The following is a 13,942-nucleotide window of genomic DNA, read 5'->3' as shown; positions in this document are numbered from 1 at the left end:
CATATTGGTAATTTACATTGGGCAGTCACACTTTGCACAGTTCGATCCCCGGCCGCGTCATACCAAAAGACGTATACTGTGTCTGAGTGAGGTATTCATGTTAAATTGTGGTATGGTATCTCAGTGTGCTAGCACTCTTAATCGGCACCAGTCCCGACTAGTACAAGCAGACACAAACACACACACACACACACACACACACACACACACACACACACGTGCATGCATGCACGTCGCTATATATATATAAGTGCAATAATCTTGGACGCGACGTTAAACCCCATTTCACCCCCACCACATTGATAATACGGAAGACACACAAACACACATACTCAAAGATGAGATTCGGAAGAATAACTGAATTAATGTGTGCGGCCTTATACGAACAAATGACAAAGTAAGATATTTATCCTGAAACGTTTTATTTCCCTATATATGCCGTGTATATCATTCCTGGAACGTGACTACACCATGAAAACCTGTACGTCACTGTCACTACTTGAGTGAGTGAGTAAAACATATTCTGTGTTATGTGGTTTGTTGGGATATTGCTAATGTCAAAAGTAAATCTCATTAAAATCAGATTTTAGTTCTGGCTACTGCTAAACAAAGATCTGAGGACATCCCATTAGGGGTCATGTCAGAACAACCTTTCATCCGACCAATCAGAGCGTCGCTTACCAGCTCGTGAAAGTGACAGTCGGAATGTGATTTCTAATCATGCAACCTCGAAAACTTTAACACGGGGTATTCCGAACGATAGTTACGGTCTTAATACACTCCATACACTCTAGACACTCTAGACCATATATTAGCCATTCCAGAATGTTCTTTTGTTCAGGTTCCAAATTTTAAATCGAGAATTTGTCAAAATATGTTTCGAAGCGTAGTCGCCAATTTGTAATTAGTGCCGTAAAGCATGAGAAAACTGTCCTCTGATTGGCTAATGTCGACTTCATGTCAGTCATTCCATTAAGATCTGATTTTAATGAGATTGGTCAAAAGTACACATTAAATGGATAAGTGCATTGTCCTCAAGGTGACTCGCCACGATCGCTTTTGTTACTGGAGGAGTGAATGAGTTGGGTCTTACGTCGTTTTTAGCAAAATTCCAGCAATAACAACGGGGGACACCATTGGCTCCACAAATTGTGTCCATGTGGGGAGTCGAACCCGGGCTTTCGGCGTGACGAGAGAACGTTAACGTTATAACCACTAAGTTAATTACTACGCCGGCCCTGATACTGGAAGATCTCACTATATTGCAAGTCAGTGTCAACCTTTAAGAGTCGGTTGGTGCATCTCGAACGTTATGCACAGAATGGTCTTGGGCTACAAGGGCGGATCCAGCATTTTAAAAAGGGACGAACGGGTCTAAAATATGAAAATCCCTAGACCCCCTGAACAAGATCCACCATCCCACCCCACCCCTACCCTGGATCCGCCTATGTACTATACACATGAACCGTGCTTCTACTGATGTTAAAAATGATCCCTTTCGTGCTGAAGTGACGCACGGCAATAACTAAGTAGTACAATTTGTTAATATTAAGGTTTACTAGTTGTCCATTCCTATACTTTTACAAACAGCATGAATGCGGTGACAACAAAACGTGAACTGTTCAAATACGAAATTTCGCCACTCGGAAACGTATCGTTTTCTGGAACCACGCTATGGAGGCGGCAGAGAATCCCTGTGTGAATCTATCAGTATTCGGCTGCAGTGCCCCCTGCAGTACTTCTCCCCTTCCCTTCTGTCTCTCCGGGCTCCCGGGACTTCTGGCTTGCTGCCATCCAAGCAGCCGCAGAACCACCAGGATAGGAGCCGAAACTGCCGAACTGTGACCCACCATACCGGGGCACACTTCCAAATTGGGATGTAGCGCCGAACTTTGACCCACTATACTGAGGCACACCTCCAAATTGGGAAGTAGCGCCGAACTGTGACGTGTCTCCAAAAGAGGACTGGCCACCGAACTGTGATCCAAGTTGATTCGTGGACCCAAACTGTGATCTCCTAGATCCGAAAGACCCTGCTGATGACGTGTCCCCGGAAGTTTCTGGGTAGAACCCCTGAAAATTGCTACTCCACCAATTCTTCCACCAGGGATGGAATTCATTATTTCCAGGCCACCTTAAGCTCTTATCACGTGATCCAGGGTAGTAATCCACACGTCGTTGCTGTGTAATTGCTGGTTTCCTAGCAGCCGGAACCACTGCGGGTTTGTACTGAATCGGGTAAGATGGCATATAACGTTGGATGGGTTGCCTCACTGGAGTCGGTCTTATGGGTTTGGGGGCAGGGCGGGGCGCGGGGCGGGGTGTAGGACGCTGTACTGGTTTGGCTTTCGGTTGCGGCGGCGGCGGTGGTGGTATGGGCTTGGGTGTGGTTGGCGGGTTTAACACAGGTAGAACGGGCACGGGTGGTGGAATGGATGGAATGGACGGTTGTGTATTGGTATTGTTCACTAAATTTTCCAGGCTGCCACGTACTTCTGCCATTTGGCTCGTGAGATCGGTTAGTTGTTTGGTTATGGAACCGATGGTGAGTTCCAAGAACGAGTTCAGTTTTACCATGAATGTCGTGATCTTCGTTAAGGAGTGAAGATACCGGTCTTCTTTCCCTACTGACGCCTGTGCTTTAGCCGAGGCGGAAGCTGTCGCTGTCGTCGATGCTGTTGGAGTTGGGGCTTTTGCAGTGGCGGGCGTAGATGTAGGTCCACTTTTTCTGGGCAGTGGTTTTACGGGGGGTATACCGCCACTTGCTGCTGCCCCGACTCGGGCCCCAGCAACGGGGCCATGAGGTCTATGGTATTGGATTGTGGACAGGGCAGCTCCTATTTTGGATAGAAAAAGTGCATTTTAAGGAAAGGTGAATTTGTGAGTTAGCAATATTTCAGCTATATTTATGACGTCGGTCTGTAAATAGTTGAGTCTGGACCAGGCAATCCAGTGATTGATATCAGGAGCATCGACCGACGCAATTGGCATAGGTTGGTTACTCATATTACCCTGGTCCACACGGGTTTACTGAAGTGAGTGAGTGAGTATTGTTTTATGTCGCTTTTAGCAATATTCCAGCAATATCACGGCGGGGGACACCAGAAATGGGCTTCACACATTGTACCCATGTTGGGAATCGAACCCGGGTCTTCGGCGTGACGAGCGAACGCTTTAACCACTAGGCTACCCGGCCGCCCCAGGGTTTACCGAAAGGCCTAGTACATGGATAAAAGGTCAGGGTGATTTAAATCAATTTCATATATGTTTTCAGATATAATATAGGTAAATGACGTCATTTGACGATAGACGACAATAGGTGCACCTGTTTCCTAAACCAAATCTGCCAAATTAAATCAGCGTATATATATGAAATTGATCAACATATGCCGCGTCATTAAAAGCAAATATTAATGACGCCACATATTTTCCATCTTCCCTAGGCAAGGGCGTTAACTGACTATAAAAGTCCAGTTTCCACCCTTGCCGAACTAGGTAGGAATTTCCAGGCTCGATCGTTGCGCCACCGGTGGCTATTACGAGTTATGTCCCTTCTATGTTCTTCCTATTGACAAATCAGATTCTATCTCTCATATCACTTACATTAGCTGCAAACAAAACGGCCCAGTCAAGACGATCTGCTCGATAGTCAACATTCGTATTGTAATAAACGGGTCTTGATTAAAAACATGAACGAATTTGCAAAATATCTGTCGACGCCCAGCTGGGTACATATGCTTTGCAAATCCTGCAGTCGACCGAAATATGTACGTTAAAATCCATGGCGTTTACGAACCGGGTGGCTAGTTACGCTATTTTGATTGGACTATGCATAGACTCGTTAGTCCAGCCAAAATGTAACTCCATGATTGCAGCCTAGTTCGGCAAGGGTGGAAACTGGACTTTTACAGTCAGTTAACTCCCTTGCCTCGGGAAGATGCATATCTTCTATAATAATAATAAAGTACCATATAATATACACTTATATATCAGCTTCGTTAAAACATTTTTAATTTTCCTGTTCCTTTCGGAGTTTTTAATTTCAAAAACTGATACATCTTTTTCTTATCGACAATGACCAGTCACCGCTAAAGCTATATATGTTGTTAAAGGGGTCTGATGTTCTCAGACAAATGAAAAACAAAAACATCATGCAAAGACAAATTCATTAAAAAAATGATCGAAATTATATTTTTGTTTCGAATTGATTGTTTTTTTCTATAAAAGAAAGGGCCACGAGAAATGTTGTCTGTCACTTGCAAATCAAAGTAGCTTACCATAATACATACAATACATAAGCACTTACCATCACTGAATCCTAGCCAGGTCACCTGGAGTACGACCAGACCGATAAGTATTGGTAACAGACCCATCCGAACCCTCCCTGCAGGCTAACGTTGTGTGCTCGTAACGGCAGTGGCAGTGGCAGCTGCGCACTGCAGGAGCACGAGGTCAGGCAGGAGAACGTCATCGTGTGCCACAGCAGCGCCATGACAACCTCGTAAACCCGTCAACGAAGTCGTAGGTCGATGTTTTGTCTTCTTCTGACACAGGTCCAGTAAGGGTGGAGGTATTGTATTTTTGTATCCTAACTCGTTCAAAAGAAAGGTATTCGACATTTTTCAAATGTCACTACACGACTTTATGCGGGTTATTTTAACAATGCCAAATGGGGTAAAAGCGGTAAGATTGTGTTTTTATGTTTAGTATTTTGTGACGGAATAGGGCCTCGTGTATAATGTGACACGTGATCTTGGAGGACGGAGATATATGTAAACGTCATTCGATGTTTGCCATGTCCCGTTTGTTTGAGGCGGATATGACTTGATTAGAACATGCGTCATGAGAAATCAAGAAAACAGTGTATGAATCAGTCATGAATCAAAAGTGCTTTATATTAATCATGATTCTATATTTGGAGGGTTACATCTTCTGTGTCATAAACGTCATGCCTTGCACGGCAAACCGAAGGAATTTGTAATTGCGGAACTACGTGTAAAAATATGGAGCGAGTTTTTTCCCTTCCATAGAAAGTATTTATTTATTATTTCCGAGAAGCGATAATAGAAGCAAACGTGCAATTATGAAAAAAACCTACGGTGTTGTCAATATAGAGGTTTGGAACGTAGATTCGATACCTGTAATTTCTATCGAAACCTGACCGCGATAGCGTGAAGTTTCGAATTTGAAAAGATTTAATACACGGGAATATGGGATCGAACAAAGAGAAATGATCGCCAAAATGATTAGTGATATGGCAGCAGTTGATGTTACATTATGGTAGAATAATAATTACACGCACCCTGATATAGTCGTCATTGTTGACGTAAAGTGTCGTGACGTCACGGTAGACGATAATGTCATTTATCATCCCTGGCTCCCACAGGAGATATTGCAGACCATTGTGACGTCATTATTACATGACGTCACAATCAAATGCTAACACTAATAGCTCTGCTACTAAAGCCGTTAGCAGTACTTTTTACACTAAGACACTGCTTGTTACTGTCTACAAACTGAAACAGTTGTAAGAATGATGTTGGATGATAAATAAAATCTGTCTTTTGATATCAAAATTCGTGAGTGCACTTGGGCAAATATCACTTCACGCGCACAAGTATTGTTTACGTCATCCGGACGGCATTGTTGACGTCATTCGAACCTTATTGAGACGCAAGGTCGGAATGCCGTCACACTAGAAACGACGTCATAGATTGTTGACGTCTGTCGACAATTGTGGTTTTCTAAGACGGCGGTCGTGAATCAGTGCATCTGAAGGGGAGCTTAGAAGGATAGATAATTAACGGATTATAACGGATTTTATGAAACTAGTGTAAGAATTCATGTATAACCCGCGAGCTCTCTCTCGCTAGGGAAATATATGAATTCTGAAACTCGTTTCGTAAAATCAGTATGACACACAGGCTCGTATAATATTATCTGTGTCGACCACTGTTGACGTCATGTTACCAGTGTTATGGGGGAGCGCAAAGTCAAAACGTGAACAAAAGCCCATGATAGGTTTGCATGTACTGTAATACACGCAGTTGTTTGCAATAAGAATATATATCGGGGGTAGAGGGTGACACCGGCTATGAACTATTGCGATACATCGATAGGTAGATAAACCATTACACTCTATAATCTTTACTATAGCTAATTATCAAGCGTGGATGATAAAGATATTATTTTAGTTGTGTGTATCATACTAAGGTTAGGAAAGCACACACACACACACACACACACACACACACACACACACACACACACTCATGATAACATGTTGCTTTAGGTGTTAAAATAAAATTAATGGCTTTTTCCCAAAGTGCTTACATGACGTTGATTGTACCATGCACGTGTTGCGAAAGTCAAGGTCACACATCAGAATCTCCCGTCCATCTGAAGAGTGACACATTCACTTATAATGTCCAACATGTCAGTTGTTGAAAACTGTCAGCCATTTTGAGTCTCTGCTCATGAACCAACCAGGTTAATAAAATAGCGAAAGGTAGATAACTCGAGCAGTATTTCAGTTACATCACGGCGTGTCAGCTTGTTTGTTTGTTTGTTGTTTAACGCCGCACTCACCAATATTCCAGCTAGATGACAGCGGTCTGTAAATAATCGAGTCTGGATCAGACAATCCAGTGATTGACAACATGCGCATCGATCCACGCAATTGGGATACGATGACATGCATCAACCAAGTCAGCGAGCCTGACCACCCGATCCCGTTAGTCGCCTTTTACGGCAAGCAAGGGTTGCTGAAGACCTATTCTACCCCGGATCTTCACGCGCCTGTCAGCTTGTACAATATGACGTAGGCTGCGTATGGTGCTGACAACAAAGAATGACAATGACATATTCCCCCGGGCATGTTGTGTAAAATGACAAATAAAGTGATATCCCTCCAGTTATATCATGGACCCAAAATATGGAAGTGTCCATAGTTATATCTATGATTTGAAACCAGCATTTCGGTATCGAAACGTCGAGATACGATGGGGAAATTTGTATCTTTACTTCACAAACGTGTCCTTGCTCATAATTAAAAAAAATCCTTGAGATTATGAATAATAAAGATAGAGTCACAATTTAGCATCTTTCATTTGTTTTGTTTTCACATGCGCTGCATGCGCACTTGTGAACGTCCACCCAAATCCTTTCGTGAATATTCAAAATGTCATAAATAGAATCATATAAACAAGTTAGACCATGTTCTGTTTGCTGCTAAAATGGCAATGAGCTATTGTTTGACAGAGGTATTTGAAATTAATTACATTAAAATTTAGTTTGTTTAGCCTCATATGTTTTGATAAGCTGGTTTGCCACGTTAGGTTGCGGAAAGAATCGAGGTGTGACGAATGCCTTCATGTGCCGAGAAGAAACGAGTAGGCTCTAATTTCCGAAGTTAAACGGAGGAAGGCGGAAACATACGATATTATTCGGAATGTAAGCAAGGTCAGTTCTGAAGGTCGGTCGGTAACAACTAACTATGGCTGCCAGGCGTGTTGTCGCAGAAGGTTAGACTGTAATTCGCAATTAATTCTTTATTAGCCATCAGTAAATGGTTATCGGTTACTTTGATAAAGGGGGATGGAAGTAATGACACATTTAAAGAGTTTAAGAGCAATGGGAAGTTATCGCTAGTTGGTGTTGCTCGACAAACTAATGTGTTGGATAACAAATCAACACGATTTCTGTGAGTAGTGTAGGCGAATCTATCTTTGTATTACTCGATTTAAGAGTTATGCTAGTTCAGGGAAGGATGTTCTTTGATTCTCCGATTCGACGGTGTCAAGATATATTAGTATCAAATGAGATGGCCGAACGAAATTAACTCTTGCCCTTCAGACAAGCATGCAACTGACAAATAAGATATCCTTTATAGAACTTGTATAACCATGTAACCGTCTGCGAGTTAGTTAGTGTAAATAATATTAGTAACATGGTCCTGTGTTTAATCTTGTCCTGAAATTATACAAATATAAATTATATAATAGAGGTAGAAATGGCATGCACTCGTATGAAGGAATCTGTCCGATTAACCAGAAGGGATATATCTACCAGTCCATGGCCATACCCAGTCTGTGACTTTAGCCTGAGTCAAGTAACATTCTGTTCAGTCTATGAGTGTTTGAAATAAGGGTCTGCCCATGGTAAGTATATCTTGTGTCGGGCCCATAGTTTCAAATTTGTATAAGTCCTTATGGCCTGCAGTAAATTTACATGTCGATTTATTTGTCACAATGAGCTGCAGTTTTCTAAAAGAGGGCCTGGAGAGTTTAGTCAGAGCCTGCATCTCTTAAAGTGTGTGGGTCCTGATTGAAGCCAGGCACTCTTTTTTATTTCTAACACTGCAGTAAATAAGTACTGGGACGGGTAACTCTTGTGGGTCCTGAGTACCTGGACCCGTGGTTAGTCACGTGGATATGTTGTTTAATGACAATAACAATAAAACTCCATGGTTACACTCTAAGTCGCTAATGTTTGCATTTCTTTCTGACTATGCACACGTTCCTTCTAATTTATATATGATTAAGTAATGAAAAAGGTTCAGTGTATGCATGATGAGATTATTTTATATGTGTATCTGTATACTTTTTGCCAGGGCTGTGGTAAAACGATATCCATTCGGACATTTTGTACCCAACTCTTTCCTGTAGCGGGTACGAGGGTAGGGCTGGGTAAAAGGGTGTCGGATACCCGGGTGTTAAATTTGGACTCATCCCAGCCCTACAGTCTAGTAAGGTTGGCCAATAACAGTTGATATGATAACACTAAACTCTACTGTGAATGATTCTTAGAGCCATATTCGGGTTAGCAGACTAAAAGGTTTTGTCCCAGACTGCAAGTAATTAGTACTTCAAATAAGCATGTGTAGATCTTTTAATAAAGACATTTCTTTTAATTATGAATGCAGAGTGTCATATTGGTTCATTTTTAGGACATTGTCTCAATTTGTCTGATTGCCAGCCAATATGTTCCGAGAACACAGGACACAAATCAAAACATTCTTTTAAGCTTTCAGAAATAACAAGACAAAAATTATAACTGGTTGGTGACCTGTTGTTTGTCCACTTTGCTTGAATGAGGACTTAAGCAGCATACCTCTATAACTACTAGGACCGGGACAATACACCAACTGTGCGATCCAATAGTATCATGATACCTTGCTCACGTTCCAATATGTATCACTATACTTGCTTGTGTTCTTATCAATGGTGTGTAAGCCATCTTTTTCATAGTCATTGTTGCCAAATACCTAGCATACTGACAATTTTCTGTTGGCATTGTCAAATATGGCGCAGTGGATGAAAATATTTATGTTTTCAGTACTAATTTTCACTACTAATTAGTGTTTGGTGTAACAGTTATTAGAACAAACATTTAAGGCAAGTATCGATATTTTTTACTTAGTGAGCAACTGTGATCGAGACTTGTACCGAGAAGTAAAAAATTGTGTGTCGTCCCACTACTAATTACACATATGGCAGTGGTTAATTTTCTTGTTTTCATACATTTTGTAAATATGATCCATAGATAAGTAAGGTTAAGAATTTATGGATGAACAACTTCTTTATTACAATTAAGAGCGACGTTTCGGTGTAGGTTCTAACACCGTTATCAAGCAAGTGATATACAGCGTGTGGTTGGCAAGTATATATAGGAGGCAATGTTTATACAGTAGAGTAGATATTGCTATACTGGAGTAGAGAAGCTCTTAATTGTAATCATGGTAATAAAGAAGTTATTCCTCCATAAATTCTTATCCTTACTTAGTACTCCAACTTCTAAATGCCTATCAAAGATTTGATCCATAGATCACAGCTGATTTACCATCTATACAAAACATACTCAAGAATGTGTTCAGCTGGATGTATTACATAGATTCAAACAGTGGTCATCAAGTGGTGGCAAGTCACCTTATCATTCATACTCTATCATGAAGATTATTAACATTATTGACATAATTTTGTTGTATTTTCAGTCCCTGCTTGGAGAAAATCACTGGCCAAGTGGGCATATGGTCTGTCATACTTCCCACAGCTAGGTAATGAATACTAAGATGTAACAGAATTATTTATATTCCAATCCCAATTAGCAATGGTCATCATGTTATCTGTGATGATGAACTGTCTTGAGAACAATTCAAACTTGTCTGAAGCTGTTCCTGAATTGTGTATCCCTAATCAGTATGTAGAATCAACACTGCAGCACACAATTCTAGGGTTTGACATGGGCCTAATGTTAAATTAACTATATATGGGTTGCCAAGATTGGAATAGTATAGGAGCAAGCATCAAGGAGCCCAAGACCCTGTATATTTCAAACACTGATCAGGGAGTAGCATTCCAGAGTAAGTGTTCATGGCAGCCAAACTGGGAAACAATTGTTACTTCTCTCTTTTGATTGAATGTTAATGCTATTAGGATTATCCTGATAACATTACAAGGTCTTTGTGATGAAAATGATTAAGAAGCTTCGTGGGCACAATAGAATTATTAATATCCTCTGCCACAAATGCGACAGTGGATATAGGCATGGGTTCTGTCCGCCTTTGGCTATGGATACAAGGATAAAATTTTGCATACTTTAAGCGATAAATATGTTATAATCCCCCGCCCAACAAAGTTGGCGGGGGATATAGAAACGGGCTCAGTCCGTATGTCCGTCCGTCACGTTTCGTTTCCGGAGCATAACTCAGAAACCATTGAATATTTTTTCATGAAACTTTGCATGTCTGTCAGGTACATGCTGAACTGGTGCCTTTTGCTATTTAGAATTTTTATTATTTTTTTGTGGTTTCCATGGCAACATGATGGACCTAGGTTCTGTGAGGGTAGGGTTCGTTTCCGGAACATAACTCATAAAACGTTAAATATTTTTTCATGAAACTTTGCTTGTCTGTCAGGTACATGCTGAACTGGTGCCTTTTGCTATTTAGAAATTTTAGAATTTGTTATTTTTCACGTTTCCATGGCAACAAGATGGACTTAGGTTCTATGAAGGTAGGGTTCGTTTCCGGAGCATAACTCATAAACTGTTCAAACTTTGCAGGTCTGTCAGGTACATTCTCAACTGGTGCCTTTTACTATTTAAAATAGATCATTCATATTTTTTTTATTTTTTCATGGCAACAAGTTGAACTTTTAGAAATTTATTAATTCTTCTTTTAAATGCCAAAAACTCAGCAGCATATTTTGTTTCTTCCGCTCCCCTGATGCCTTTTATTCCTTACAAAATTTTGAATATTTTCAAATGTATGTGTTTGTGTGATCAAATTTCACTATTGTTGACATAATATACACTTCATTTGCTGGGCAGGAGACTTGGCCACGTTAGTGGCAACCTCTTCTTTTTTTTTAAATTTCCATGACAAGTTCCACCTTGGTTAAAAAAGGTTAAGGTTTGTTTAGATTTAATTATGGCATAAATTCTGCAACAGGGGCGGGGGATATACATGTAGCAACGTTAGTGGCAAACTCGTGTTTGAGTTCAAAAACCTGAAAAGGAAAGTTTAATTTTACAACTTTTATCATTTGCTTTTCCAACTTCACAAATTCGAATAAGGGTTGTCTTTTTTTCTGGTGCCAAACTTTTCATTATTGTCCATGAAATTTTGGTATTAGACTAGATAGGACTGGTGCCTTTCATATTTACAGAGGTAAGATCTATTTGTTTACTACTATAAGCATGCACGGATGGTGGGAATATAGATTACTCTGTCCTCTTGGTATTATAGACTGCCTCCATGGTCTAGTGGTAGAACATCTGCCCAGAGAGCCACGTCATACCAAAAGACGTTAAAATATGGTACTTGTTGTTACCTTGTCTGGTGCCTTACATTAAGGGGCTAAAACAAGGAATCAGTATGTAGTATGACTCTATATTAACACATGCTCTATATTATCGGGGTATCGGTAAATCTCGTAATTCGCACCCTCTGTCGACTGTTTACTTATGGAAATCTAAGCACGATATTTCATCACTTGATCAAATGCAGGACTCGTTGTGGTATGTCACAGCTACTCTTAAGTATACATGTTAACTTTTTTATGATTGTTTCTGGAATGTTTTTGAAGTGGAATTACCCCTATCGCCATTCGAAATTGATGAGAAAAGAACCCATTTGTTTGGACGAAATCCCTTGACCCAACCTAGGTCATATGTATACTGATTATGCATAATCCAAAGCAGGAAGTGATGTAAAGCACATATTCCACTCGTATCATAATACAAAATAGACATGCCACAATAATATGGATTTGCCCACCCTCGATTTGCTAATGACAGGTATATTTACCAAACCCAGTAAAGAAAATCAGCATCGATCAATCCTAATTGATGTGTCATCAAAGTTCAACAAAGAACAAGAAACATTTTGCATATGACATATTAAATAGGTTAATAAGCATGCGCCATTACAATCTATAATGAAAAGAACTACCGTGATAATATAGCATACCATGCTATATTGTGTTTGAGTGGGGTATTCATGTTAAACTGCAGCATTGTATTTCAATGGGCTAGCACTATGGAGCCTGGACTAGTACAAGCAGCCACACACACGTGCATGCACATCGCTGTATAAGAGCAATAATCTTGGGGGGGATGTTAAACCCCATTTCCTTGGTATTCTATCTATATTTAGTATCCATGGAAGGTCACATTTACTAATGGATATTGATGCTTGAACTTAACAGTTGAATTATCCAAGTATGTTATTTCATGCTGTACATGCAGGTCTGATGCGGGATGACATACTTAACGAGACACCAAATGTTAAAGAAGCCCTTCGTCGCCTCCCTAGGGATGTGTATGATTCCCGCCAGTTTCGCATCTCCCGTGCACTCAACCTTTCAAACAAGAAAGATATTTTGCCCAAGGACGAGTGGCAGAAATATGAGGAGGTGAGGTCAAGGCAGCTAGATGATGAAGCTAGGGGTGACGATTTTAACTTTGATTTGAGTTATGATTAAAGGTCAGAGCATTATTTCAGCTGTATTGTGATGATTATATGTAATATCTTCATTGTGTACGACTAGTTTGTCTAGTGCTATGGGCTAACAATATCTGAGAGTACTAGACAGATAAATGGCAGACTGTTTGTATTACTCAAAAAATGTATTTATTTTATGAACTAATCAAGATCAAGCTATAACACCACAAATATAGACATTAGGCTTTACGTCTCCAGCAACCAATGTTAGGCCACAGTGCTTGGGACGATGGAGACTTACGATACCTTTGCTAGCTGCTTGTGCCCCAGCAGATTTGTGTAGAGGTAGTCTTGAGGTTAAAGTGTGCACTGGACATACTAACACTGTTTAATGTGTGAAGCCCATTCTTTTTGTTTCCAGTCTTAATATTGTTCGAAATGGAATATCCTAAAAGTGATGTTGGCCAATGCTCTCTCTCACAAATGTTTCTATTCATGTACATGTTTACCACTTCAGGATGTTCGTTACTTGAAGCCCTATTTGGATGAAGTGGTGGCTGAAATACAAGAAAAGGCAGAATGGGCTAAAAAGTGATTTTTGTTTCCCATAGACAATTTTTCACATGAACATAAACAGTGGATGAACACAGTGTGTTCACTATGAAGAACGGAAGAAGATAGTGTATATGTGTGTTAATAGTTCCTTATCTGCAATTGGTCTGATATTTTCATTGATGATTGGGCTTATAGCAGATCATGAAATAAATAAAACATGACAAGAGAATTTGAGTTTGTGTTTCTCCTTCACCTAAAAAGGTATCAACAAACACTCTTTCATCAATGAACAGCCAAGAACACCACATCAGTGGTATCCCAGACTTGGTGACATATTGTAGGATGATGAAACTGGATTTGGCTCTCCTATTCTCAAAGAGTGTGGGGTAGCCTAGTGTTTAAAGCCTTTGCTCATCACGCCAAAGACCGAGTTCGATTCCCCAT

At 40.4% G+C, this 13,942-nt stretch overlaps 2 protein-coding genes across 2 annotated transcripts; one reads left to right on the top strand and one right to left on the bottom strand.

The window, feature by feature from the left end:
* Positions 1-405: 405 nt before the first annotated feature.
* LOC124139457 (translation initiation factor IF-2-like) lies at positions 406-4,456 on the bottom strand. Its single transcript, XM_046506522.1, has 2 exons — positions 4,307-4,456; positions 406-2,837 (listed from the first exon to the last, which is right to left on the bottom strand). Exons 1-2 carry the CDS (start codon positions 4,371-4,373, stop codon positions 1,708-1,710), a joined length of 1,197 nt encoding a protein of 398 aa, XP_046362478.1. The 5' UTR covers positions 4,374-4,456; the 3' UTR covers positions 406-1,707.
* Positions 4,457-7,406: 2,950 nt separating this feature from the next.
* On the top strand, positions 7,407-13,727 carry LOC124139459 (cytochrome b-c1 complex subunit 7-like). Its single transcript, XM_046506525.2, has 4 exons — positions 7,407-7,523; positions 9,992-10,054; positions 12,748-12,914; positions 13,461-13,727. Exons 1-4 carry the CDS (start codon positions 7,496-7,498, stop codon positions 13,536-13,538), a joined length of 336 nt encoding a protein of 111 aa, XP_046362481.1. The 5' UTR covers positions 7,407-7,495; the 3' UTR covers positions 13,539-13,727.
* Positions 13,728-13,942: the final 215 nt, after the last annotated feature.

Source organism: Haliotis rufescens, unplaced genomic scaffold, assembly GCF_023055435.1.
Source record: "Haliotis rufescens isolate VD_foot unplaced genomic scaffold, xgHalRufe1.0.p SCAF_1, whole genome shotgun sequence".
Classification (NCBI taxonomy): domain Eukaryota; kingdom Metazoa; phylum Mollusca; class Gastropoda; order Lepetellida; family Haliotidae; genus Haliotis; species Haliotis rufescens.
Note: the sequence above shows the minus strand (reverse complement) of the source record. Positions and strands in the feature narration are given on the sequence as shown.